The following is a 25,610-nucleotide window of genomic DNA, read 5'->3' as shown; positions in this document are numbered from 1 at the left end:
TATCTGCTAATGGATAGTAGGCTCTGAATGATAAAATTGCGCACTCCCGCGGCTGACAAATTTTGTCTTTTGTCTCTCCAATATGTTGGTCAATTATCATTTATCGCTGACAGATATTAGAAATATCTATTGAGGTAAACGACAAACGATTTTTTTAATGTAAATGAATAGAAACATAAAAAAAAAAAATCCACTCCCAGAATGATGTCATGCGATATCGTTCGTCGTTTGCAAAAAATCTGTCATGTACATGTCAGATATCTGTCACAGCAGCCCCAGGAGTTTTCAAAAGATAAATCTTTTGTCTTTTGTCTATCAGAAAGATCTTCTAATGGATAGGCCCCTTTACACCCAAGTTATACTCAACACAGCAGTGAGGCAGAATTTTCTACATCAGAGTCATTTTATTGCAAGATTACAATATAGTTTCCTCCTGTAGTAACACTTGGAATGTTATTTATTGAATATTTATTACTTTATTTACTATAATATTGTGTGAATGTTTTGCTGCTAGAATAGTGCAAGAAAAGCAGATTATAAAATGAGCAGCTGCTGTATCCTGCAAACCTGGGGGCAGACACACAAGCAGCAGATAATGTGGGTGGTGCTGGAAATCTGTAACTACAAAGAGAATGGTAACAGCAGCACAGAGTATGTCAGCTCATACAACTCCATTACAGCTATGATCAGACAAGACTGACATGGATACAGCTAGGTAACAGTACAGAGTAATGATGTGAGGCTCCCGGCATACTGGTGCAGTGACGCTGTGCTGTGCTCCTGTATATAGATAACAGATCATACATCCAATGCTCAGAGATGTGCAGCATCCTGGCATTTTCCATCAGGTGGGGTCTGTACGTATTAGGAGCCATCCATGAGGAATAGCTGTCCTGGCTTTCTCTCTTTGGTATAATATGGTCCTTACATTAAGGATGAGAGTAACATCCTGCACATAATAGTCCTGTAATGTCCAGTTACTCATACAGAGCAATTCCTGTTATTATTCATGGCTTGTGTACAATATGTCATTTCTGTATTACTCGTGTATTATAAGCTGCAGGATATGATACTCGCACAGTGCTGTCATTCCCTCCATGGCACACATACAATAGAGATGACATATTATCTAATTCATATGTACTAACATAATGCTGATATATACCATGATAGGAGGTAATAACAGGACAGGCCAGTGTATCCATGCAGGTGCCCATCAGAGAGCAAATCCCCAACACCAGAGCGGTGTCACAGTGACAGGAGACAGGAGAGAGGGGCACACGTGTAAGACAAAACCTTCCTTGTTTGGGTATGAGAAATGGACACTAAGACAGTCACAGTATAAAGATACTAAGAGCAAAGTTAGGATAAAGCTAAAACACAAAAGAATAAAAACTGCATTACAAGAACCTGGGAATAGGAAGAGCTGGTGCAGCCCCAATATATACCTATAATCACCGGTACCTAAAGTGACAGAGTAATACAGCTTTATGTCAGTTTATATCCAGTTCTGAATGAGTCATAGTAAATGTCTGACTGACCAATACTGACCCGGCTTATGCCTGAAGCTTGTTCTCCTGTGGCCCTGACCTCATACCCTGGTCTATAGCTGACTGCCCTGTCCCTATCTCTGTTATTTTCTCCTGCCAGCTGTGGCCTAGTGTGACCAGCCCGTGAGACACAACTCACCCTCATGCAGAAACCTCTATACTTCCTTGTGACATCTCTGGTAACATCAGAGTTTCCACTAAATCCTGTCTTACAGCAAATCACTAGATCTTACACCTAGGCCATCACAGAACATGTGCACCACCGAGAGGACAACTGGAGTCCATTCCAGCTTTACTAACAATGTACAAAAACTTTCAGGTAAAAAAAGTGTGGTAAATACTAACAAGTGCCACACGCAGCTGTGTTACCCCACATGGACGTCAGACAGGTCCGTACAGCGTTCGGTTTTCTTACTTGTTACCAAACTCTTTATCTCATATATTTGTAGGTGTATAACAAAGCTTGTATTGTCCTTTCTGTGAATTCCTCACTACCAAATAATCTCCATCTCCTGACCCTGCACATTACTGGTGGTGTCACCACTGTGGGAGGTGAGACAGTGCAGGACATACTGAGGACAATCTGTACTGATCCTACTTATCCTGTGATGTCCCTGTATTATTCCTCCATTACTACGTACCCTGCTCACATCTGTATTCTGCTGGGGATATCGGGAGCCTGATGCACTTAATGGACATTACTGTTAGTGGTTTATACCAGGACCAGCAGCTTCCTGTGTCCCAACACTAATTACATTATCTAATAATGTATAAATTACATAAGTGATCATGATATTAATGTCCTTATCTTATGGAATAGTGTAAATAGTAGGTTACAGAGAATCTAATTAGGAGGAACCAGACATCAGACTGCTGTAAGGAGATTAGAGATCCATTTACCAGGAAACCCAACCAGAGAATACTGGATCCAGTGAGATAAAATCAGAGGTTACAGATGTCATTATATCACCCATCTCACACCATCACTTACAGCCCAGTCATCACATGATGTCATAGTTTCCCACTTCCCATATTACATCCCCAGGACATTATGATGACAGATTAGTTATGTCCCTATATTACATCATGTGGTCTTGTTACTGCACAAATAGGCCAATAGCACAATAATAATAATCTAATACAGAAATTCCCAAACTCTGCCATTACAGACCAGGGTTTAAGGATATCCATGTTAAATCAAACTGACTGAGGTACTAAGTGACATGTGCTCAAGCATGGATATCCTTAATACCTGGCCTGTAATAGCCAAGTTTGGAAAACTCTGATCTGATGGAATAAGGAAACTGAAAACCATTACATTATGAAAGCTGTTGGAGAGCTAGGATGGTGACATCCGTGTGGATATATAATAAAAGTAGGGATGTGCAGGCTCGGTTCTACTCGGTTCCGTTCGTTTTTTTTTTTCAGAATCTTATTGGGTTTCAGCTGTCACGAGTTTTGGATAGCCAATAAGATTCGGTAAAAAAAAACGAACGGAACCGAGTAGAACCGAGCCTGCACATCCCTAAATAAAAGTGTTATATATTAGTATATAGTGAGATAATGCAAATGTCATTTACCCTTCGCTAAGCAGGGACAGCAATCTAGGCTAACATTGTATTCATGTTTGTTTTGAATATTTTCAATAACAATACAGTACTGCAAATACCGCTGCAAATTCTATATATTTCTAGATGCTCATACACATTGTTTTTTTCCTGTGTGATGTTTCTGATGACTAATAAGAGCGGATTTCTTTATAAAACATTTCCCACACTCAGAGCATGGAAAACGAGAGTTATGGTAAAACTTACCTTACCTGTTAACTCTCTTACTTCGAAGTCCATAGGGTCCACATGTGGTGGTTGAGGACCGGGCACCAAAAAGTTAAAGCTTTGCCCCCAAGATTCAACAGGCCTTCCCCCTATACCCTGCCCCCGAGCCACTTCAGTTTATAACAAGCCTAAGGCCGGAGGAGAGGAGAGAAGACTGGTGCACAGAAGAATCACACTCACACAGACAGAAAACATGTGACCGGGAAACATAGCCCATAGAAGCCAGGTGCATCAGGGCGGGTACCCTGTGGACTTTGAAGAAAGAGTTAACTTTGTTAAGTTTTACCATAACTCTTGTTTTCTTCTTCAGGGTCCATAGGGCTCCACCGGGAGACCTTGGCGATGTCCCAAAGCAGTTATTCAATGGTGGGGACACTCCTGAGAGTTAAATCTGGCGTCCAAATGAAGCATCCTAGAGGCAAGTGTATCGAAGGCATAGAACCTAAGAAAGGTGTGGACAGAGGACCATATGGCACACTTACAAAGCTGTTCAGCTGAGACTCCATGTTGAGCTGCCGAGGGACTCAAAGCAAGTGGAATGGGCAGTGACAGTAGCCGGTACAGGAAGGCCTGTCTGCGTGTAAGCCTGGGAGATGGTTTTGCATGACTATCTGTCCAATGTCTGTTTATTAGCTGGCCATCTCTTCTTGTGAAATCCATAGAGCACAAATAGGGAGTCTGTTTTCCTCAGAGAACTGGTACGGTCTACGTCGATCCTGAGAGCATGGACCACATCGAAGGAGGTCAGGTTAATAAAAGGCCGGGACTAGGATTTCCTCATTAATATGGAAATGAGTAACCACCTTGGATAGGAAGCCAGGTTGAGTTCGGAGAACTACCCTGTCCTGATGGAAGATTAGAAATGGGGAATGGGATGAGGGCACCCCTTAATCAGACACCCTTCGGGTGGACGCCATAGCCAGAAGTAAACGTTTTCGCTCTGAGCCACTTGAGATCCACAGATTCCAAAAGGTTCAAACGGAGTGCCCTGTAGGGCCTGAAGAACCACTGACAAATTCCACAACATCACAGGAGGGACAAAGGGAGGTTGTATGCGGAGGACACCTTGAAGGAAGGTATGGACATCCGGCAGTAAAGCAATTCTATGCTGGAACCAAATGGACAGAACAGAGACGTGCTCCTTCAGCGAGGTAAGGTAGAGTCCAAGGTCCAACTCTGCTTGGAGGAAGGCCAGCACTCTAGAAACCCTAAACACCTGATGGTCATAGTTTTTGGCATCACACCATTGAAAGTATGTATGCCACTCTCTATGGTAAATCCGGGCAGAGGCTGGCTTGCACGCTCAGCCTAGTCTTGACTACAGAGCAAGAACACTCTTTAGACCTCAGGAGGGATCTCTGAAGAGCCACGCCATCAAAGACAGACATTCCAGGTGTGGGTGAAGACAAGGACCCTGAGACAACAGGTATGGCTGCTGAGGTAGCAGGAACAAGGCATCTATGGAGAGGCTCCAAAGATCTGAGTGCCAATGTTGTCTGGGCCAGGCTGGGGCCACCAGCAGAACAGTGCCTCCATCTTGTTTGAACTTCTGAAGAACTCGAGGAAGAGAGACTGGAGGGAATAGATACGCCAGATGGAAGGTCCATTTCATGGACATTTTGTCTAAGAAGGCTGCCTCGGTGTCCCATGTTCTGGACCCATACACTTGCAGTTTGTGATTGTGTCTGGAAGCCATGAGGTCCACCTCTGGTAGGCCCCACTTGTCCACTAGGAGTTGAAAGACTTCTGGGTGGAGACCATTTACCAGTATGCACGTTGTGACGGCTGAGGAAGTCCGCTTCCCAATTTAGAACTCAGAATGAACACTGCGGAGATGGCCAGGAGGTGACCTTCAGCCCATGTGAGAATGCGTACTTAGCCGATGTCCAACGCTCATGGAAGGAGTGGTGACCGGTCACTGCGCTCCAGTTGTAAGGAGACTGGCGTCCGTTGTAAGGAGTACCCATTCCGGGATCCAAAAGGGGCGACCTCTGGTTAAATGGGATGTCTGTAGCCACCAGACGAAACTCTGGAAAAAGAACCATTGTCTGAGCTTTGATCCAAAGGGGCAACCCGTTCCACCTGGATAGGATTAGCTGTTGCAGGGGCATGTAGTGGATCCTAGAACTTGCATTGCTGAGTGGACTGACATTCGGCAACTGCGTAGGAATCTGCGCACACTTATTTTCAGTGTGTAGATCTTGTCTGCTGTCAGGAAGATTCTCTGACCCGGAGAACCTAAAAGAGCTCCAGACAGACCATCCTCTGTGAAGGGTTCGGGGAGGACTTTTTCCAGTTGATTGACCAAGTGTGCCTCTGCAGGAAGGCATGGGTTACCTGAAGGTGGCATTGAGGAACCACTGGGGAGCTTGCCAAGAGCAATAGGTCATCAAGATATGGCAGCAGGCTGATTCCATGACAGCACAGGTTGGTCGCCATGACCGGCATAATTTTGGTAAAGACCCGTGAAAATGTTGCTGTAGCACAGCAAACCAGAGATCGCTGATAAGAGGACGCTGTAGGTACGCATCCTGAATATCCAGATACCTTAAAGTCCAGAGGCTCCATATCCAGTACAATAGAGCGCAGAGTTTCCATGCAAAATGTAGGCACCCTGATGAATTTGTTTAGGGATCTGTGGTTGAGGATAGGCCGATAAGACCCATTTGGTTTCTGCACCGAAACAGGGTAGAATAATAACCGTTCCCTCACTGACAGGAAGAACTGGAACTATTACCTCCACTTTAATGGCTTTCTGGATGAGCAGGGCCCTGTTCAGGTCTGATGGAGCGCCTGTGTAGAAAAATTGGTGGGGTGGCCATCTCTGAAATGAGAGGGCATACCTGTGAGAAGTCTCTTATCCACACGTCTGTGGTTGTTCGACGCAATTCCTGGGCAAACTGAAGACGTTGGCCTCCTACTCTGGGGTCCCCCAGGGGGAGGCCCGCCCCATCAGGCTGAAGGCTTGTCCTCGAATTTTGAAGCAGGACGTCTGGTGGCCCAGGTCTGCTTGGTCCTATGCTTTGTGGCCCTAGTGGAAGCCGATTGCTTAGGAAAGGACTGACCTTTAGGTTTGCCTTTGGGATAAAAGGACCTAAAGGACGTTGTCCGAGGCCTTGCAGTAGTTGCTGATGGCAGAAAGGCGGTTTTTGAGGCTGTTAATGTGGCCACAATCTTGTACAAGTCGGGGCCAAACAAGATCTTCCCATTGTAAGGTAATGCTTCTAAGACTCTTAGAATCTGAATCCGCCATCCATGACTGCAGCCACAGAATTCGGAGGGCAGACACCGCCATGGCCAAAGATATAGAAGCTAGGAGACTGGAATCCAAGAATGCTTCTCGAATATATGAAGCTGCATCTCTTATGTGAGCTACATAAGACATCTGATCCCAAGAGGCATCTGAGGGATAAGATTCTTCAAGGGTGCCCAGCTCTCAATTGTTTTAGCCACCCATGCAGTAGCCATGGTTGGGCAAGTAATGGCATTTGAAAGAGAGTACACAGATTTAAGGCCAGTTTCAATCTTTCTATCTATAGGGTCCTTCAGTGAGGAAACTGTAGGGATAGGTAATGTAGCACTTTTAATCAAATGCATAACATGGCAATCAACTGCTGAGGGAGTCTCCCATCTTGTACAATGAGCTGGAGGTAAAGGATAACAAGAGGTCAGGCGTTTTTGGGGCTGAAACCTCTTACTAGGAATCTGCCAAGCTGCTGCCATGTGCTCAACTAGTTGATCCGAGAGCGGAAACTCTGCTGAAGCCACGTTTTATCATTTAAATAGTGGGTGCTTTGATGTGGGGGCGGGCTCATCTTCTCTTTGTAAGATAGATCTAACTGCTCGCACCAAAGCAGGTATATTAATTTTAGACTCTATGCTTCTTCCCCCGAAGGAGACTCCGCAGTAGAGATCAGTATCTTCTGCCTCCTCAGATGACAGCTGCGTGGACTGTGAAGATAACACAGGACGCTTAGTAGACTTAAGCTGGATACACACTATACAGATATATCTGCAGATGATTGTTCATACACACTGAATGGCCATCTGCTTCTAGCCGTGGGTCCCAGCAGCCAAGCGGCGTGTCCCACCCCCCTCCTTGGCGGCTGCCGCTGTGTACGGGCAGTATGCAGACCGCCAGTACACACTTGCTGATGGACAGGTATGTCTGCAGACATATCTATCCATCAGCTGTGCAGCACAGCCAATGCGATATGTCTGAGAACTATGTGGATCACAGACATATCGCAGGTACACACTTGGCGATGGCCAGCAGATATTGGCCAATCAATTGATCGGCCAATATATCAGTCAGTGTGTACCTAGCTTCACTGGGTAGCGGCTTCCCACCTTGGAACATATTTTGAAAGGCTGTAGAGGTAGCCACCAGACTCTGTACTGAGTGTCTACCCATGGAGAATGCATAGGAGGTACCTGTATTGCTTTTACCTGTTGTGGCAACACCATAGCGGCGACCCGCCTTACCTGTCCCCTTAGAATCTGTGTTGCAGTCTAAGTCTGTCCATGGAACTGGCTAGCAATGTCCACGGGATGCCCGCCGAGAGCACAAGGCGGAGCTGACGTTGTGGTGCCCATAGGGGTGTTGGAGCGGCAGCACAGACATCCCACAGTCTGCTGCTGCCCGCTCAGAAGCATAAAAAATAAAGAAAAATGATAAAAGCTTTTGGACTGCATGAAACATCCCAGTTAAAATGGTGACCCGACTCCGGCCAGGCATCAACGAAATTGAAGTGCCTCTGTCTCGGGGCAAGGTATTGGGAAAAGGACCGTTGCATCCTGGGAGCAAAGCTTTAACTGTCTGGTGCTCGGTCCTCAACTACCACCTACATCCCAAGGTCTCCCCTATGGGCCCTGAAGAAATTATTTCTCATCTGTGTGATATCTCTGATGTGTAACAAGATGTGATTTCTGTTTAAAACATTTCCCACACTCAGGACATGGAAATGGTTTTTCACCTGTGTGATTTCTCTGATGTGTAACAAGATGTGATTTCTGTTTAAAACATTTCCCACACTCAGGACATGGAAATGGTTTTTCACCTGTGTGATGTCTCTGATGTGTAACAAGATGTGATTTATTTGAAAAACATTTCTCACACTCAGAGCATGAATATAGCCTCTCACCTGTGTGACTGCTCTGATGTGTAACAAGATGTGATTTCAGTGTAAAACATTTCCCACATTCAGAGCATGGAAATGGTTTCTCACCTGTATGACTTCTCTCATGTGTAAAAAGAGCTATTTTATATGTAAAACATTTCCCACACTCAGAACATGGAAATGGCCTCTCACCTGTGTGACTTCTCTGATGTGTATCAAGAGCTAATTTATAGGTAAAACATTTCCCACACTCAGAACATGGAAATGGTTTCTCACCTGTGTGACTTCTCTGATGTGTAACAAGATATGATTTATGTGTAAAACATTTTCCACATTCAGAGCATGGAAATGGTTTCTCACCTGTGTGAGTTCTCTGATGTGTCACAAGAGCTGATTTACAGGTAAAACATTTCCCACACTCAGAACATGAAAATGGTTTCAAACCTGTATGGACTCGATAATGTGTAACAAGACCCGACTTCTCTATAAAACATTTCCCACATTCAGAACACGGAAATGGTCTCTCACCTGTGTGAGTTCTCTGATGGATACCAAGTTTGCTCTGCTGCGCAAAACATTTCCCACACTCAGAACATGCTAATGTTCTCTCACGTGTATGAAGCTTTATATGTCTAGTAAGATATCTTTTCAGTGTAAAACAGTTCCCACACTCAGAACATAGAAAAGGCCTCTCAGCTGCATGAACTTTCTTCTGATGTACAGAAAGACTGATCTGCTTGGTAAAACTTTTCCCACATTCAGAACATAACAATGGTTTATCAGCTGTGTGATCTGAGCTGTGTGTAACACTACTGGGAGTATCAGGGGAGCATTCCCCATGGTTAGAGGGATCAGATGAGATATCTGCACTGTGAGATGCTGGATGTATACTGGGGGTAATGGGGTTTTCTCCTGGAGAGTCCTGTGACAAGTTATCGGCTAGGTTACAATCTGAAGATAATATGAGATGTCTCCCCGAGTTATTCCTGCTGCTGTGTCCATCTGCTGGGAACAGAAAAATTATATGGGAATTAGCATCACTTCAGAACTATACGATACTGTATAACTATAATAAGACATGCCCGGCTGTACCCCAACATCTCCATACTGTGTAACTATAAGACGTGCCTGGCTGTAGCCCAACATCTACATACTGTGTAACTATTATAAGATGTACCTGGCTCTACCGCAACATCTCCTACTGTGTAACTATAAGACAAACCCAGCTGTACCCCAACATCTCCATACTGTGTAACTATAAGACGTGCCCGGCTGTACCCCAAAATCTCATACTGTGTAACTATAAGACATGCCCGGCTGTACCCCAACATCTCATACTGTGTAACTATAAGACATGCCCGGCTGTACCCCAACATCTCCATATTGTGTAACTATAAGACGTGCCCGGCTGTACCCCAACATCCCCATACTGTGTAACTATATGTGCCCGACTGTACCCCATCATCTCTATACTGTGTAACTAAGATGTACCAGGCTGTACCCCAACATCTCCACACTGTGTAACTATAAGACATTCCTGGCTGTACCCCAACATCTCCATATTGTGTAACTATAAGAAGTGCCCGGCTGTACCCCAACATCCCCATACTGTGTAACTACATGTGCCCGACTGTACCCCAACATCTCTATACTGTGTAACTAAGATGTACCAGGCTGTACCCCAACATTTCCATACTGTGTAACTATAAGACGTGCCCGGCTGTACCCCATCTCATACTGTGTAACTAAGATGTACCAGGCTGTACCCCAACATTTCCATACTGTGTAACTATAAGACGTGTCCGGCTGTACCCCAACATCTCATACTGTGTAACTATAAGACATGCCTGGCTGTACCCAAACATCTCCATACTCTGTAACTATAATAAGACGTTCCCAGCTGTATCCCAACATCTCCATACTGTGTAACCATAATAAGACATGCCCGGCTGTACCCCAACATCTCATACAGTCAGTGTTATTTCCAAGTTTCAGTTGTGAATGTAGAAGTCAGATAGCAAATAGGTAACTGTGACCGGATAACCTTGCCTACGCCAACAGCCACAGATATTTTTTTGATCCCACTGGATCTTGGGGGGGGATCCCATTTCAATCTTGGATCTTGTAGGGATTCCCTCTTACCATCAGTAACCACCTGTTACTGACTCTGCCCACTGTGCCATTGGCATGCAACTTTGCTGCCACCACCAAGATCTTGGACTGGCACCTGAAAAGCACTTCTCTCAGGCTCCTACATCGGCACCTGAACTGCCTCTGCTGCATATGCTTAGACTAGCTGCAGCCACACCTCCTGACTGGTGTTGGCTGATACCCACTGGTCCCTCGCAATGGACCAGGCCCAGCAGGGTAGCTGGCAGCGGGTTTGAACTCGGAGACACTGGGCTCAAATTAAAGCAGTCAGAAAATGGAATAGCGCTTGGTGCAATTCTGATGTCGCAGGATACAGATGAAGTCATCTCAAAGTCAAGATGTTTATTGCTCAAATAGTTTTAAAAAAGACATTTCCCCTTGGGAGTATCACAGCATACAGATGATATGGCAGTTCATACCTTCTTGATGTTCAAAAAAATTCAAACGAAACAGGCTCACATGCCTTCTTTTATCTTACTCCAATACACAATACCACAAGGGGTTAGTGCACCCTGTAGTTATTACCTGATCAAGTGCATTTGCCTTGCATGCACAAGGCATGCTCAACTTTAACATTGTCCCTAATGGACAGTGGTGAGTGCTTACTCCTCTATGCCTGAGCCCACCTGTCGTCATTTTAGACGCCCAGGTGCCGGCATGTTTGGGATGAGAAAAAACTTCCCTACGATATGTACTTCCAGGATTCTGCTGAGGGGGACTTGGCCACCTTTTCTACCTGAATCTGGGCTCCAGAACAAGGCAGACAAGATCCCCAGCCAGTAGTCTCCTGGTCACTTTGGAGCTCGCTGAAAATAATTAGCTGACTGCACTGGCCAGTTCCCCATGCACCTCTTTCAGGCATGAGGCTGCATGGGGGGGGGGGGGGGGGGACAGTCCATTTTTCTCTGGAAGTGGCTGGGGATCCAGCAGCCCACAGAGAGCTCTACATCCCCCGGACTTCCAGGGAAACACAGGTAAGTGCAATTTATTGAAAATGTATTTAAACATTTTTAACAAATGCATTGCACACACACATACATACATTATTATATATATATATATATATATACAGATAGCCAAGGTGCGGCACTCGCGGCATAATCTCAATGGATAAACGATACGTGACACACAATTAGTCAACGTTTCAGTTCTTTACTGAACTTTTTTCAAGATCTTGAGTCAGTTCAGCAGTCCTTTGAAGCCCATTTCAGTGGGAAGCCTGGTCTGGCTTCTTTGCGTGCACACCACAGACACTGGTGAGCATAGGCCAATTCGGCAACCTGCATATCTGGTCTCATCAGAGGCGCAGGTGAAAATCTACAATGAGGTGCAGGAGATGTTAGTGCTAGGTGTAACAGTCCCTGGCCTGCCTCCATTGTATTGGTTCCCAAGATGGACCGTACCACGTGGTTTTGTGTAGATATCTGCCGGTTGAATGAGGTAACCAAATCTGATACTTATTCCTTACCCCGCATTGATGTGTTGTTAGACGAGTTGGCAGGAGCAAAATACATCTCCACTTTTGAATTGAGCAAGTGGCATTGGCAGATAGCAATGACCCCCGAGGCTTAAAAGCGATCTGCCTTCATCACCTCATTTGGCTTGTTAAGAGTTCAAGACCATCTGGGATGAAGAATGCGCCAGCCTCCTTCCAGAGCATTGTCGATGACATACTGAAGGGGTACGGAGATTTTGCTTAGGCCTACTTGGATGACCGCCATCTTCAGTGGAACTTGTGAAGATCACCTGAGGCATGTGGGGCTGGTGTTAAAAAGGATTCGGTGGGCAGGTCTGACCATCAGGGCAGACAAGTGCCAAATGGGGATGTACAGTACCTGGGGCACTGTGTGGGAGGTAAGGTGAAGCCTGAACCAGCGAAAGTAGAGACTGGCCCCGCCCACAACCCAGAGATAGGCCCTGGCCTTATTAAAAATGGCAGGGTACTACTGATGCTTTATCCCTGACTTCAGTTCTGTAGCCAAAACCCTTATAGATTTGACTAAGAAGAAGCTCCCCAAGGTAGTTGACTGGACACACTCTTGTGAGCTGGAATTTCAGTCATTTAAAATGTCTCTGGTACAAGAGCTCCAGTACTGCTGGTGCCAGACTACAGTAAGAATTTTGTTGTACAGACTGAATGGTCACAGTACGGACGGAGAAGTACTGAGCCAGAAGGGACCAGATGGGCAGGAGCATCTTGTGGCCTATTTAAGAAGGAAACTGCTACAGCAGGAGGTTTCAACTTAAATATATTCACAGTTGTGGATGAAACGCATCGCTGTCCGCATCAATTGGTGTCCACATTATCTTCTATAATTTTCCTATGGTGAGCCACGAATTGGGACTATTCTCCTTTATTAACCAAGAAGGACAAGGGTCAGATTATTGCCTGAAATTACACTGGCCCTTGAAGCCGGCGGGTCCTGCAGCCCTCAGCACGCCGCTTAGAGACTGGGAGCCCGAGCGGCTATATTTGTGAAGCCGGTGGGTCCTGCAGCCTAAGCACGCCGCTTAGAGACCGGGAGCCCGGGCAGCTATATTTGTGAAGCCGGTGGGTCCTGCAGCTCGAGCACGCCACTTAGAGACCTGGAGCCCGAGCGGCTATATTTGTCAAGCCGGTGGGTCCTGCAGCTCGAGTACGCAGCTTAAAGACAGGGAGTCTGAGCGGATAGATTTGTGAAGCTGGCGGGTCCTACAACCCAGAGCACGCTGCTTAGAGACCAGGAGCCGGAGCGGCTATATTTGTGAAGCCGGTGGGTCCTGCAGCCCGAGCACGGCGCTTAGAGACCAGGAAGCTATATTTGTGAAGCCGGTGGGTCCTGCAGCTCGAGTATGATGCTTAGAGACCAGGAGCCTGAGCGGCTATATTTGTGAAGCCGGTGGGTCCTGCAGCTCGAGCACGCAGCTTAAAGACAGGGAGTCTGTGCTGATATATTTGTGAAGCCAGTGGGTCCTGCAGCCCGAGCACGCTGCTTAGAGATGGGGAGCCCGAGCGGCTATATTTGTGACAGTTGCCGGCAAAAAAGCTTAGAGGAGGCGGGTCCTGCAGCTCAAGTACGCCGTGATCGGGAACCACAGAGACTAAAAATCTGTGACAGCCGCGGATGTACTACACTGAAGTCCAGACTCAGTGCGGCAACAATATACAGCCATCCAGCGCTTATCTGGTTTTCCTTGTGTCGGCTAAGTAAGGAGTAGGTAACCCATTAAACTTCTTCTGAAATATTAAGAGAGAGATATGGTCACCTTAAGGAAATACATGGGATCATTTCATGACTTTGGACATTGTCTTTTGAATCTCATCTAATTGAGAAACTATTTTTATTATTAATTTTTTATGTGGTTCCTGTGTTGAATTTACTAATCTGATTATCAGTGTAGGATAATCCTTTATGAGATGACTTCATGCCATGTCATTCTTTTAGCAACATTGTAGTTATTTGTGTTTATTTTCTAATCCTCAATATAAGGGGACATTCCAATTAGGTGCTAATTGCGAGTAGCGAGTTTGTTTCATGAAACTCACAGACTTTGCACAAATGCGCGCTCCCGAGAATTCTCCAATCCAATGAAAAATGCCTATTCACGGTGCTCGCAGTGGAGGGGTGCGAACTGACTGCCAAATGCGACGTAAGAGAAGTGCATGAAAAAGTGGGGAGACCATCCTGGACCACCCAAAATTGATAATTTTTTTAGCAGGACCGTATAGGGCTGTTTGTGGGCATAAGGAAAGTACTGAAGGCCTTTAAATGGTGTGAAATGGCTGATTTGTGTTCTTGTTTAAAAAGATGCAAAAAAAATGATAAAAAAGCAAACTTTTTTGTTTAATCTCAAATTAATTAAATGAAAATTGCAAAAAAAGTAGGAAACACGGAGATTTTGGGCTACATTGTGGAAACTAAAAAATTGTAAAAAAAAATGAAGTAAACAATTATTTTTCAATAAAAAAAAAAACTAATTACATTTGGGGTTCCTAAACTAACGAAAAAGTTAATTTTGGGGTAATTTGAGGCCATTTTTTTACCCTCAAAAATGACGTAATTATTGGACTAATTAAGCTAACTTGAAATTTCCAAATGCCTGATTAGTCATTAGGGGGGATGTCCAAGGGGTTCTTAAAATAAAGATTTTCCTTTCCATCTCTCACCCTCAGGGAGGTGCAAATGGAAAAATGCAAATTTACTCTGGTTCAGTGCAAGTTGCTAATTGGATTGCAAAATTAATTAGCTGTGCTAATTCGAAGAGAAAACAGCAAATTGCACCTCGCAATTAACAAATAATTAGATTAACCCCTAAGTATTTATTACAAATAAACTAAAAAATATTTTTCAGAATTGATAAGAGCCTCTGACTGATATGAAATGACCAGAGGAGTTTTTTTAATTTTCTGTTGCTTTTGTGGGGGTCACAATATAAATGACTGCAGCAGGTGATTTCCCCATTGGTCTGACTCGGGCGCTAGAATAATTTGTGTCTTTCCAGGAGGTGGGGTACGCCACAATTGAAAAGGAATGCTTGAAAATTGCTTGGACTATGAAGAAGCTAAAGCTCCATTTGTATGGCCGGTAATTTACTGTGGTGACTGATCACAACCCTTTAAAGTGTCTACAACACACCACAGGGGAAATTGGCAGACTGTTGCGGTGGAGCCTTGCAGGAGGCTGCTCTTAATTTCAGAGGGATGGCCCTGATTCAGAGCGAGCGCTCTGTCAGGGCGTACGGCACTGAATCAGGGCCAGAGTGCAGGCATGGTCTATACATTATATCACACACAGGTCATACTAGCTGTATCCTGCTGTGTCCTCACACTCTCCATATCTCCATCTCAGTATGTGTAACAGAGTGCAGACATGGTCTATACATTATATCACACACAGGACATACTAGCTGTATCCTGCTGTGTCCTCACACTCTCCGGATCTCCATCTCAGTATGTGTAACAGAGTGCAGGCATGGTCTATATATTATATCACACACAGGACATACTAGCTGCACCCTGCTGTGTCCTCACACTCTCCATATCTCCATCTCAGTATGTGTAACAGAGTGCAGGCATGGTCTATATATTATATCACACACAGGACATACTAGCTGCACCCTGCTGTGTCCTCACACTCTCCATATCTCCATCTCAGTATGTGTAACAGAGTGCAGGCATGGTCTATACATTATATCACACACAGGACATACTAGCTGTATCCTGCTGTGTCCTCACACTCTCCGGATCTCCATCTCAGTATATGTAACAGAGTGCAGGCATGGTCTATACATTATATCATACACAGGACATACTAGCTGTATCCTCACACTCTCCATATCTCCATCTCAGTATGTGTAACAGAGTGCAGGCATGGTCTATACATTATATCACACACAGGACATACTAGCTGTACCCTGCTGTGTCCTCACACTCTCCATATCTCCATCTCAGTATGTGTAACAGAGTGCAGGCATGGTCTGTACATTATATCACACACAGGTCATACTAGTTGCATCCTGCTGTGTCCTCACACTCTCCGGATCTCTATCTCAGTAAATGTAAAATAACCAGTTTGTATCTCTCTAGGAATTAATATCTTTACTGGAGGTTAGATACGCTCTAGCCTCTAAGGGGATCTACTGGAACATGCACAATGGAACAGAAAAATCCACATTTTTAACAATCGGGATCCACCATTGCTCTCGCTGTGGACCTCCAGGCAGAAAATTTAATACTTTCCTAAAAGATATTTATACAGGTCTGGTTCATATCTCTGGTAAAACAGAATAAAATCAGTACAAGAAATCACATGCAAAGATGTTATTACCATTAGTGATCATTGATCATGTCAGGCAGTAGTGGTCAGGAAGGATCATGGGTAATACCCCATTGAAGGGCATGGGGAGGACCATCGACAAAGGTCATTTTTGTAGTGGACAGTAAAGAACATAAGTAGCTTGTAGCAGACAAAGATATGATGAGTGTGGGGAGGAGACTGGTCAGATCTCTGGGCTGGTAACACACAGTGACATGATGTGAGGGGGAGAGCAGGAGTATAATAGGGGCTGATGGCTCCTGATGTATGAGATACACCAGAGAGTGTGGGGAGGAGACTGGTCAGATCTAAGAGCTGGAAACATACAGTGACATGATGTGAGGAGGAGAGCAGGAGTACAATAGGGACTGATGGCTGCTGATGTATGAGATACACCAGAGAGTGTGGGGAGGAGACTGGTCAGATCTCTGGGCTGGTAACACACAGTGACATGATGTGAGGGGGGACAGCAGGAGTATAATAATGGCAGATGGCTCCTGCTTCCCCCCCTGTGCATATACATTTTACTCATTAGTTTGTACTGACAGAGGAGGGTGTAGGATAATAGATTGCTGTAGTGACTGAACAGAGTATGTGACTCTTTTCTGAGATAAGTGTTTATTACTCACCTGTGTTGATATCTCCAGGGATTTCCTCCTCTTTACACTTCTGATCACCCCTCACATATGTCTCTTCTTCTCCCTCTGTATCTTCTACCTTTATATCAGTCATATACGTCTCTTCTTCTCCCTCTATATCTTCTGTCTTCATATCAGTCACATAGGTCTCTTCTTCTCCCTCTATATATTCTGCCTTCATATCAGTCACATACGTCTCTTCTCCCTCTATAACTTCTACCTTTATATCAGTCACATACGTCTCTTCTTCTCCCTCTGTATCTTCTTCCTTCATATCAGTCACATACGTCTCTTCTTCTCCCTCTATATCTTCTGCCTTCATATCAGACACATACGTCTCTTCTTCTCCCTCTGTATCTTCTACCTTAATATCAGCAAGATCTTCACTCTAAATGACCCATAAAATAATCAAGTCTAATTTAATTGAGAATAAACAGTAAAATAATCTGTGTATAATACACACACAGATTCTCTATAGATCATATAGTCACAATCACTTTGGTATACTGGTATCTACCTGATGCTCCTGTGGGGTCCTGTGACTCTCCTCTGTACAATCCGGTGAATAAAGATGATGGGGACATCTCTCTGTGGTATTTCTATTACTGGGTCCATCTATAGGAAACACAGTGACTGAGTAAATTGTATATATGTGCTCATCAGGTAATGTGTGTATATAGGGCTCCCATACCTGCTCTACCCTGTACAATAAATGACAGTCACCTCTTACCCAGTGATGTGAGGGGCCGGTGATTCTCCATCATCACGTCCTTGTACAGACCCGTGTTCCTCTATATATACCCTCTCCTGCATGGAGACATAGACAGTGACATCCTGACACCTTATAGGAACCTGACACACACAATGATATAGTCATCACCCAGACACATCCCCTAGTTGTACTGTCATGTATTATTACTAGATATAAGTGATGTCACTGTGACACTCCCATATCCCCTCACCTCCCCAGTCATGTCCCTGTATTATTACTATATATAAGTGATGTCACTGTGACACTCCCAGATCCCCTCACCTCCCCAGTCATGTCCCTGTATTATTACTATAGATATAAGTGATGTCACTGTGACACTCCCAGATCCCCTCACCTCCCCAGTCATGTCCCTGTATTATTACTATAGATATAAGTGATGTCACAGTGACACTCCCAGATCCCTTGACCTCCCCAGTCATGTCCCTGTATTATTACCAGTGCTATTTTGGTAGAAAAATAGGTGGGTGGAACCATTCTTGGGGGAAGGGGCTGTGGGCAATCTGGGCAGAGCTAAAATTGGAGTGGGGCATCAGCTGGTGTGTAACCAATTTTTTTTTTAAATTTGAAGTTTGGGCTGTGGGTAGGGAGTGCTGGACCAAGCTGGTATGCAGGGCAGGAAGGGCTGGACTAAGAGGAAGTGCAAAACAGGGTGGGCTGGATCTATTGGAGGCACAGGGATGTCTAGACATGGTGCGAGGGTGGCAAATGAAAGGGAAGGTTGGAACTTAATGGGGGACACAGGGCAGGGAAGGCTGGATGGGGGAGCCACATGGTAGGGAATGCTGGACTGGAGGGCACATGGTAGGGAAGGGTGGACCTGGGTGGGCACATTACAGGGAATGCTGTACAAATGGGGGGAGGGCAGGGAACACTGGTCTGTGAGGGAACGCTGGACTGGGGGCAGGGAGCACAGGGCAAGGAACACTGTAACTGACCTCTGGACTGGGGGGTGATAGGTACCAGACCCGCATCCGTCCAGGAATGACAGCCATCAGTGGCGGCTCCGGTTGTTAGCACTCTGCAGGTCAGTATGTGTTTGACAGTGCACTGCGCTCTGTGCAACACTGCCACCCCTTCCCTCCCCCCTCACTTTTCCTTCATCATAAAGCTTCCTCACCAGTGGCTGGGTGGAGGGTGGGGATGTCCTCTGGAGCCAACCACATACAAATCCCATAATTCCCACGATGTATGTGTTACCTAAGGTGCACAAAAGTGTTACGAAATCCCCCGGGAAGACCTATCATAGTGGGGACGGATAGTTTGACTTCCAACCTGTCATCACTCATAGATGGTATTTTACAGCCATTGGTAATTGCTAATCCATCTTAAGAGATACAGGTGACATTTTGGAGGAAAATAATGATTTTGTGTGGGCAGAAGATATCTGGTTGGCTTCGGCCGATGTTACGTCCCTATATACTTGTATATTACATGTAAAAGGCCTAGAGGCGATAAAATGGTCTTTGGAGAAAATGGAGTTATCATCAGAAAGGAAGGATTTTGTGTTGTTAGCCATTAAGTTTATTTTAGAAAATAATTATTTTCTTTTTAATGGCAAATTTTTTCTCCAACGCACAGGGACAGCTATGGGGACTAAGTTTGCCCCAAGCTATGCCAATCTGTTCATGAGGTTCTTTGAAGAGACTCATGTGTACAGTGGCATAGCTTGGGGCACAAACCTCATTAAATGGTACCGTTACATCGATGATGTGATGCTGCTATGGAAAGGTACAGAAGATGATCTCGTCCAATTCTTTTCATACCTGGATGTGAATGATGTAAATGTGCATCTCACTTTGACATACAGTCAATTGGAGATACATTTCTTAGATTTGACTGTTTACATAGAGGAGAATAAGATTCACACAAAAACCTATAAAAAATCCACGGATATCAATTCCTTTATTCCAATAGATAGTCAAAATCACAGGCAGTGGTTAAAAGAAGTACCAAAAAGTCAATTTCTAAGTGTTAAGCGTAATTGCAGCAGAGAGGATATACACAAAGATCAAATTTCTCAGATGAAAAATGACTTTTTAATTAAGGGGTACGAATCAAAAGGTCTGGATAAGGCTATACAAGAGACAATGGAGAAAGAGAGATCGAATTTATATGGTATTAACAGGGTAAAGAAAGATGACAGTAAAAATGATAGGCTTAAATGGGCTATGATTACTGGTTATGATTCACAACATAAACTAGTAGAAAAAATCTTTCGGAAACATTGGCACCTTTTACAAAGGGATCCTGTATTACGAGAAGTAATCCCAGACCATCCTACTTTTATTTATCGTAAATCTAAGAATTTTAAGAACTTCTTGGTAAAAAGCATGTTACCTATACCAACAAGGAACCTTGGCCCTCATTCAGAGCCGTACGCTCTGAGCAGAGCGCACGCTCTGAATGAGGGCCGGGCTCCATGAAAATGGAGCGTCCTCCTGGACGCTCGTATAGCTGTGGGTCACCACCCACAGGCTATACGAGCGTGCATTGTGATGGCCGCGATGGTCGTGACCATCGAAATTGCGAGCCGGAGCCTGTGGTTGAGGTTTTCAACCGCAAGCTCCGGAGTGATTTTGGCTCTATCAGAGCCAAAATCACTCCCACTGACATCACTAGTGATGTCAGTGGGCCGGCTTCTGACGGGAGGCGTTCCCGTGGGAACGCCCCCGTCAGGGAGGCACGCCCCCGGAACGCCCACCAAAGGGGGCGTGCTGTCAATCAACATTGACAACACGCCCCCTTTGATCGGACACAACGAGCGAAGGACTTTCCTTCGCTCGTCGCGTCTGGCGCATGCGCATGACGGAGCTCCCTCCGTCGTGCGCATGCTCAGTCCATAACATCGACCCACTTGCGGGCGGACAGCCGCTCGCGAGTGGGTCTGAATCAGGCCCCTTGTACGGACAAAGGGTTTCCATCGGTGTGGATTGTGTATGGGCTGTAGGCATGTCAAGGATAACAACATGAAACATACAGAAGTACAGATCAATGGTGTAAATTTTAAAATACAAGATTTTATAACATGTAACACATCAAATGTAATTTATCTTGTAGAATGTGTTGTGGATTGGTGTATAATGGACGGACCACAAGACCTTTAAAAGTGCGACTTTCCGAACACCTTAGGAACATCAAAAAAGGACTTACCACACATTCTCGGTCTAATCATTTTAAAATCACACGATTGTTCAGTTTCACATATCAAACGTTTTTTAGGATTGATACATGTGAAAGCGTCCTGGAGGGATAAAAATGTCGAACAAAATCTTGCTAAAACGGAGATGAAGACTATATTTAAACTTAAAACCCTCCATCCAAGAGGACTCAATCAAGATTTTGAGTTAAAATGGTTTTTATGAAGTGTTTCAATTTTTTATTCTTAATCCTAATTATTGCTATTAATATTATTTTTATTAGTAATTATTCACATCCAATTGAGTTTTAATGTGTTAAACTACTATCTGTTCTTAATATGGGATATCACTTTTAAGGTCCAGTTGTATATTGTTAAAGATCTGATTTACCTAATACTAACACTTGATTCTGTCTAATAGATTCATCCAAACTTGTGACCATTCCGTTTTCAAAAAGAGAAACTACATCTCCCAGAATCCACTATGTTTTAAACGGAAGTTACGTTGGAGACTTGTAGAATACTCGGTCTGGGACTGTGTCTAAAAGGAAAAGACTACATCTCCCAGAATCCTTTGGAGTTGGATTACAGCTTCCGGTGGAGACCCGGAGATGGTGTTCTGACGACCCGCGATCATGTGGACTACGCGTGTGCAGTCGGTCCCACTTTGTTATGGGGAGGAAGGCAGCGGGGACTAAGTGGATAAAGGAGGGTCCGCTGTTAACCAGCAGAGAAGAAGGAGGAGTCATTTTCGTGCGGACCGGAAGTAGCGAAGACGCCATCTTTTGGATTCCAGGGAGACTGGTATATAAACTGGAAACTCAGCAATTTACCTTCATGCCTTGATAAAGAGACTCAGTCTCGAAACGCGTTGGATAGAAGGGGACATTCTCACTTGGACTACTGCATGTTGCGAACATACTGGAGGTAGGTGCGGAGAGGTGTTTAGTTATTTGGACATGTGTTTGGGATCCGGACCCAATTACCTCCACACCATATTTATACCTCAGCTGTTCACATTGCAGTTTATATCCCTCTGAGAATGTTTTATATGTTTTAATGCTTTTTGTCATTATAATAAATTTATTTTTATGGAAAAACTTTGCAATACCCATTGTTGATTATGGAGGAATGAAAAGATACCTTTATAAGTGGAGGACAACTTACAGTTTTATGAGTACTGGTACACTTCTCTGCTTTCAAGTATTCTGTTTGAAACTAAAGATACCTTTATATGTTTTGCACCGCTTGATAGGACTGTAAGTTAGATAGATCAAAGATATCATTATAGGAGTGTACCCATCTCTATATTCAGTGAGTTGGGGTATGCCTCATCTTTCTCTTTCTTCAAATTAAGTCTTGAAGAAACAGTGTATATTATAATTTTTAAGAACATCTCACACTGACGTCATATATATACCCTTTTTCCCTATATCTGCGGGACCTCTGGTAAAGACAAAGAGAGGACCTTAGGACTGACGTCTATAACTGCATTTATACGGATAAGTATATTTATTCTTTCCACTGTTCACAAAAGTACTATACACAAGCAGCGCCATTTTTCAATATTCTTGAACACCCAACCACATACAGTTCGCACTGCACGAGCTGGTCCTGACAGTCATCTAGATTGAGGTACAGCCTCAGCATTTCAAAAAACTGCCGACTGCGAGCCAATCACAGCTCACAGGCCGGCAGCCGCTCCTGATTGGCTGCTGGTCAATGAGCTATGATTGTCTCATGGCTGGCAGCTTATCTGAAATGCTGCGGCTGTCCCTTTCTTCTTGATGATTGCCATTGTAGCATGGCTGCCGGTCCGGGGCCAATTACTCGTTTTTGCAAGTGCCACTAAAATCCTCTTTGCAGACAGGTTCAGGAACACCGTACCCGATGACGTAAATTTGCTAAAGAGCTTCAGGAAGTGTGTTCCTGACCGTTCCCCCTGAAAAATATCACTGATTATTACTATAGATGTAAGGGATGTCACACTGACACTTCCAGATCCCCTCACCTCCCCAGTCATGTCCCTGTATTATTACTATAGATATAAGTGATGTCACTGTGACTCTCCCAGATCCTCTCACTTCCGGAGTCATGTCCCTGTATTATTACTGTAGATATAAGGGATGTCACACTGACACTTCCAGATCCCATCACCTCCCCAGTCATGTCCCTGTATTATTACTATAGATATAGGTGATGCCACTGTGACACTCCCCAGGATTTAGGGTCGATTCAATTAGACATGACAGTCGCATCCACAAGTATTATGTTAGTATTAGTATCCACAGTTATATGCCACACTTACGGTGCCACCACACTCACATAAATATCCACGGTTGTGGGGTTAGATCGGGCCATGAGCGGAGCAGGTTGCGGGTAAGTTGGTTTGCGATTTCATGCCGTCGCAGCGGTAACTCACCCCTTTGCGTCTAATTGAATCAAAGCCATAGTATTTCCAGTCATTTCACTCGTCTTTGTCTTTAATATAGCATATACACTAGATAAGCTCACTTATCTAGTGTATACAAAAAACAGGGATCATACTTAAACGTGCACCACCGAAAGATGTACTTTGAAATCTGAGAGCTCTCATGGTAAAGGTTGTTTTAAATTACAAAAAAACCCTCTATTTACTCAGGTAGTTACTGTAAGAGGCAATAGGTGTATGTGTGTGTGTAGGTGGTCGGGTGATAAGTGAGGGGTTATATTTTGCAACAAAGGTTAGTTTCTTTTTATCACTCTATATCAGCTCTAAGAAATATGGTGATAGAGAATCAGGCCTTAGTCACATCCCCATCTAACAGCACTAGTAATACATGTGTCCTGTTATTCCCTAATAACTACAGGGATATTACAGCTAGTGCTCCATCTACCACTGATCTGTATTATTGTATTACTGAGAATCAGACCTTAGTCACATCTCCATATAACACCACTAGTAATACATGTGTCCTGTTATTCCCTAATAACTACAGGGTTATTACAGCTAGTGCTCCATCTACCACTGATCTGTATTATTGTATTACTGAGAATCAGACCTTAGTCACATCTCCATCTAACACCACTAGTAATACATGTGTCCTGTTATTCCCTAATAACTACAGGGTTATTACAGCTAGTGCTCCATCTACCACTGATCTGTATTATTGTATTACTGAGAATATTAGTGGTATTGGCCAAGCAAGAGGAAATTGTTACCTACATGTGCATATAAATTGGCTAAAAGTGTATGGGATGTACTAAGGGCCACATCTGTGAGGGAACCTGGCAATCGGGTCCCTTGTTTCACCCTCGTCTACCGTATACCCAGAGGCCAGACTTTGTGAGGGAGAAAAGAACCATACTAATATAATGTTCTTTATTGCGTTATTTATTAATGTGTGATATCCTGTACAAGGAGACGGCTGTGAGATGGGAATAATAATAAATCACAGGATATTGATAATCTTACCTGTGGGAATGTTCTTATGTCCACTTCAGGTGTCTGCAATCATCAGAGTCTGAGTTGGGAGCACAAGGAGAGAAATAGATAAAATATTATCAACACAGGTTGTTACCATATGATCAGAGCCCCCAACACTAAAGCTGGTTACACACACAGATATAGGGAGATATATATATATATATATATATATATATAAGGTTTAAGAAGACATGCGCCTGAGTGTAGTATTTAAAATAAAATAGTAACCGGTGCTCGTAAAAATAAATGTGCGTACTAGAGAAAATCTTTTAAGCTTATCTGAGGTCCAGAAATAAGTGGTCCACACTGGATGGGTTAAATGGGATGTCCGCTGGATCACCTTATAAAAAGCTTATACAAGCTCATGGGAGAGAGAGTATATATAGTGTAGTATTTCCTTACAATCAATAAAGTGATTATATATAGAGGCTGTCTTCTTAAACCTTTCTTCCAGAACCACTCCATCCGTTAGCCAAACGGACCCCAAGAAGACTGCTGCCGCCTTTCAATTAAGGATCAGTGACTTTACGGAAAATACCACACCTACAAATCACATATTGCACTAGATGCACGTTATTTATGTACAAATAATTTATTATCACGCTACTTAATTCAGTCTGAGGGAATCAGTATTTACTGTGCGCTGCCCCTATACATCTCTCACCTAAAAACACATATATATATATATACACATATATACACACACACACACACACATATATATATATATATATATATACATACATTTATATATAATCTTTTTTGTAGCCGATGCTTTATTACACAGAGGGAATCATCCTGCTTACACTTAGTGTGATTATATATATATATATATATATATATATATATATATATAAATTCCCCAAACCTCTGAGCACTGGGTAATGATATATATGTCTGACCATAAATGATACAGATAATCAGTATATACGTCTCCCATCACACAGCTGGTCAGTGCTGAGGGGTTATTGGCCCTGGTTAGACCAGGCTTTATATCCTCTTTCTGTTACTTTCTGTGTATTTCCTGACTTATTGCGCTATACGGATAACACCTCGGTCATTTCTTACTGACACTATTACAGGTTACGTGTTATTATTAGTAGGGTGAGTGCCCCAAAACATAGAGAGAACTTTCTGCTTCTGTTGT

The 25,610-nt window shown here is 43.9% G+C and overlaps 1 protein-coding gene across 1 annotated transcript in view; it reads right to left on the bottom strand.

The window, feature by feature from the left end:
- Positions 1 to 7,900: 7,900 nt before the first annotated feature.
- LOC148502636 (uncharacterized) overlaps positions 7,901 to 25,610 on the bottom strand; it is a 187,115-nt gene continuing 169,405 nt past the window's right edge. Inside the window, 1 exon segment of the mRNA XM_088449601.1 lies at positions 7,901 to 9,033. Coding sequence (XP_088305727.1) covers positions 8,267 to 9,033 — 767 coding nt within the window. The 3' untranslated portion in view covers positions 7,901 to 8,266.

This window comes from Taudactylus pleione, unplaced genomic scaffold (assembly GCF_031769625.1).
Source record: "Taudactylus pleione unplaced genomic scaffold, aTauple2 ptg000488l, whole genome shotgun sequence".
In the NCBI taxonomy this organism is placed as follows: domain Eukaryota; kingdom Metazoa; phylum Chordata; class Amphibia; order Anura; family Myobatrachidae; genus Taudactylus; species Taudactylus pleione.
The sequence above is the reverse complement of the archived record's forward strand: the minus strand, read 5'-3'. Positions and strand labels throughout refer to the sequence as shown.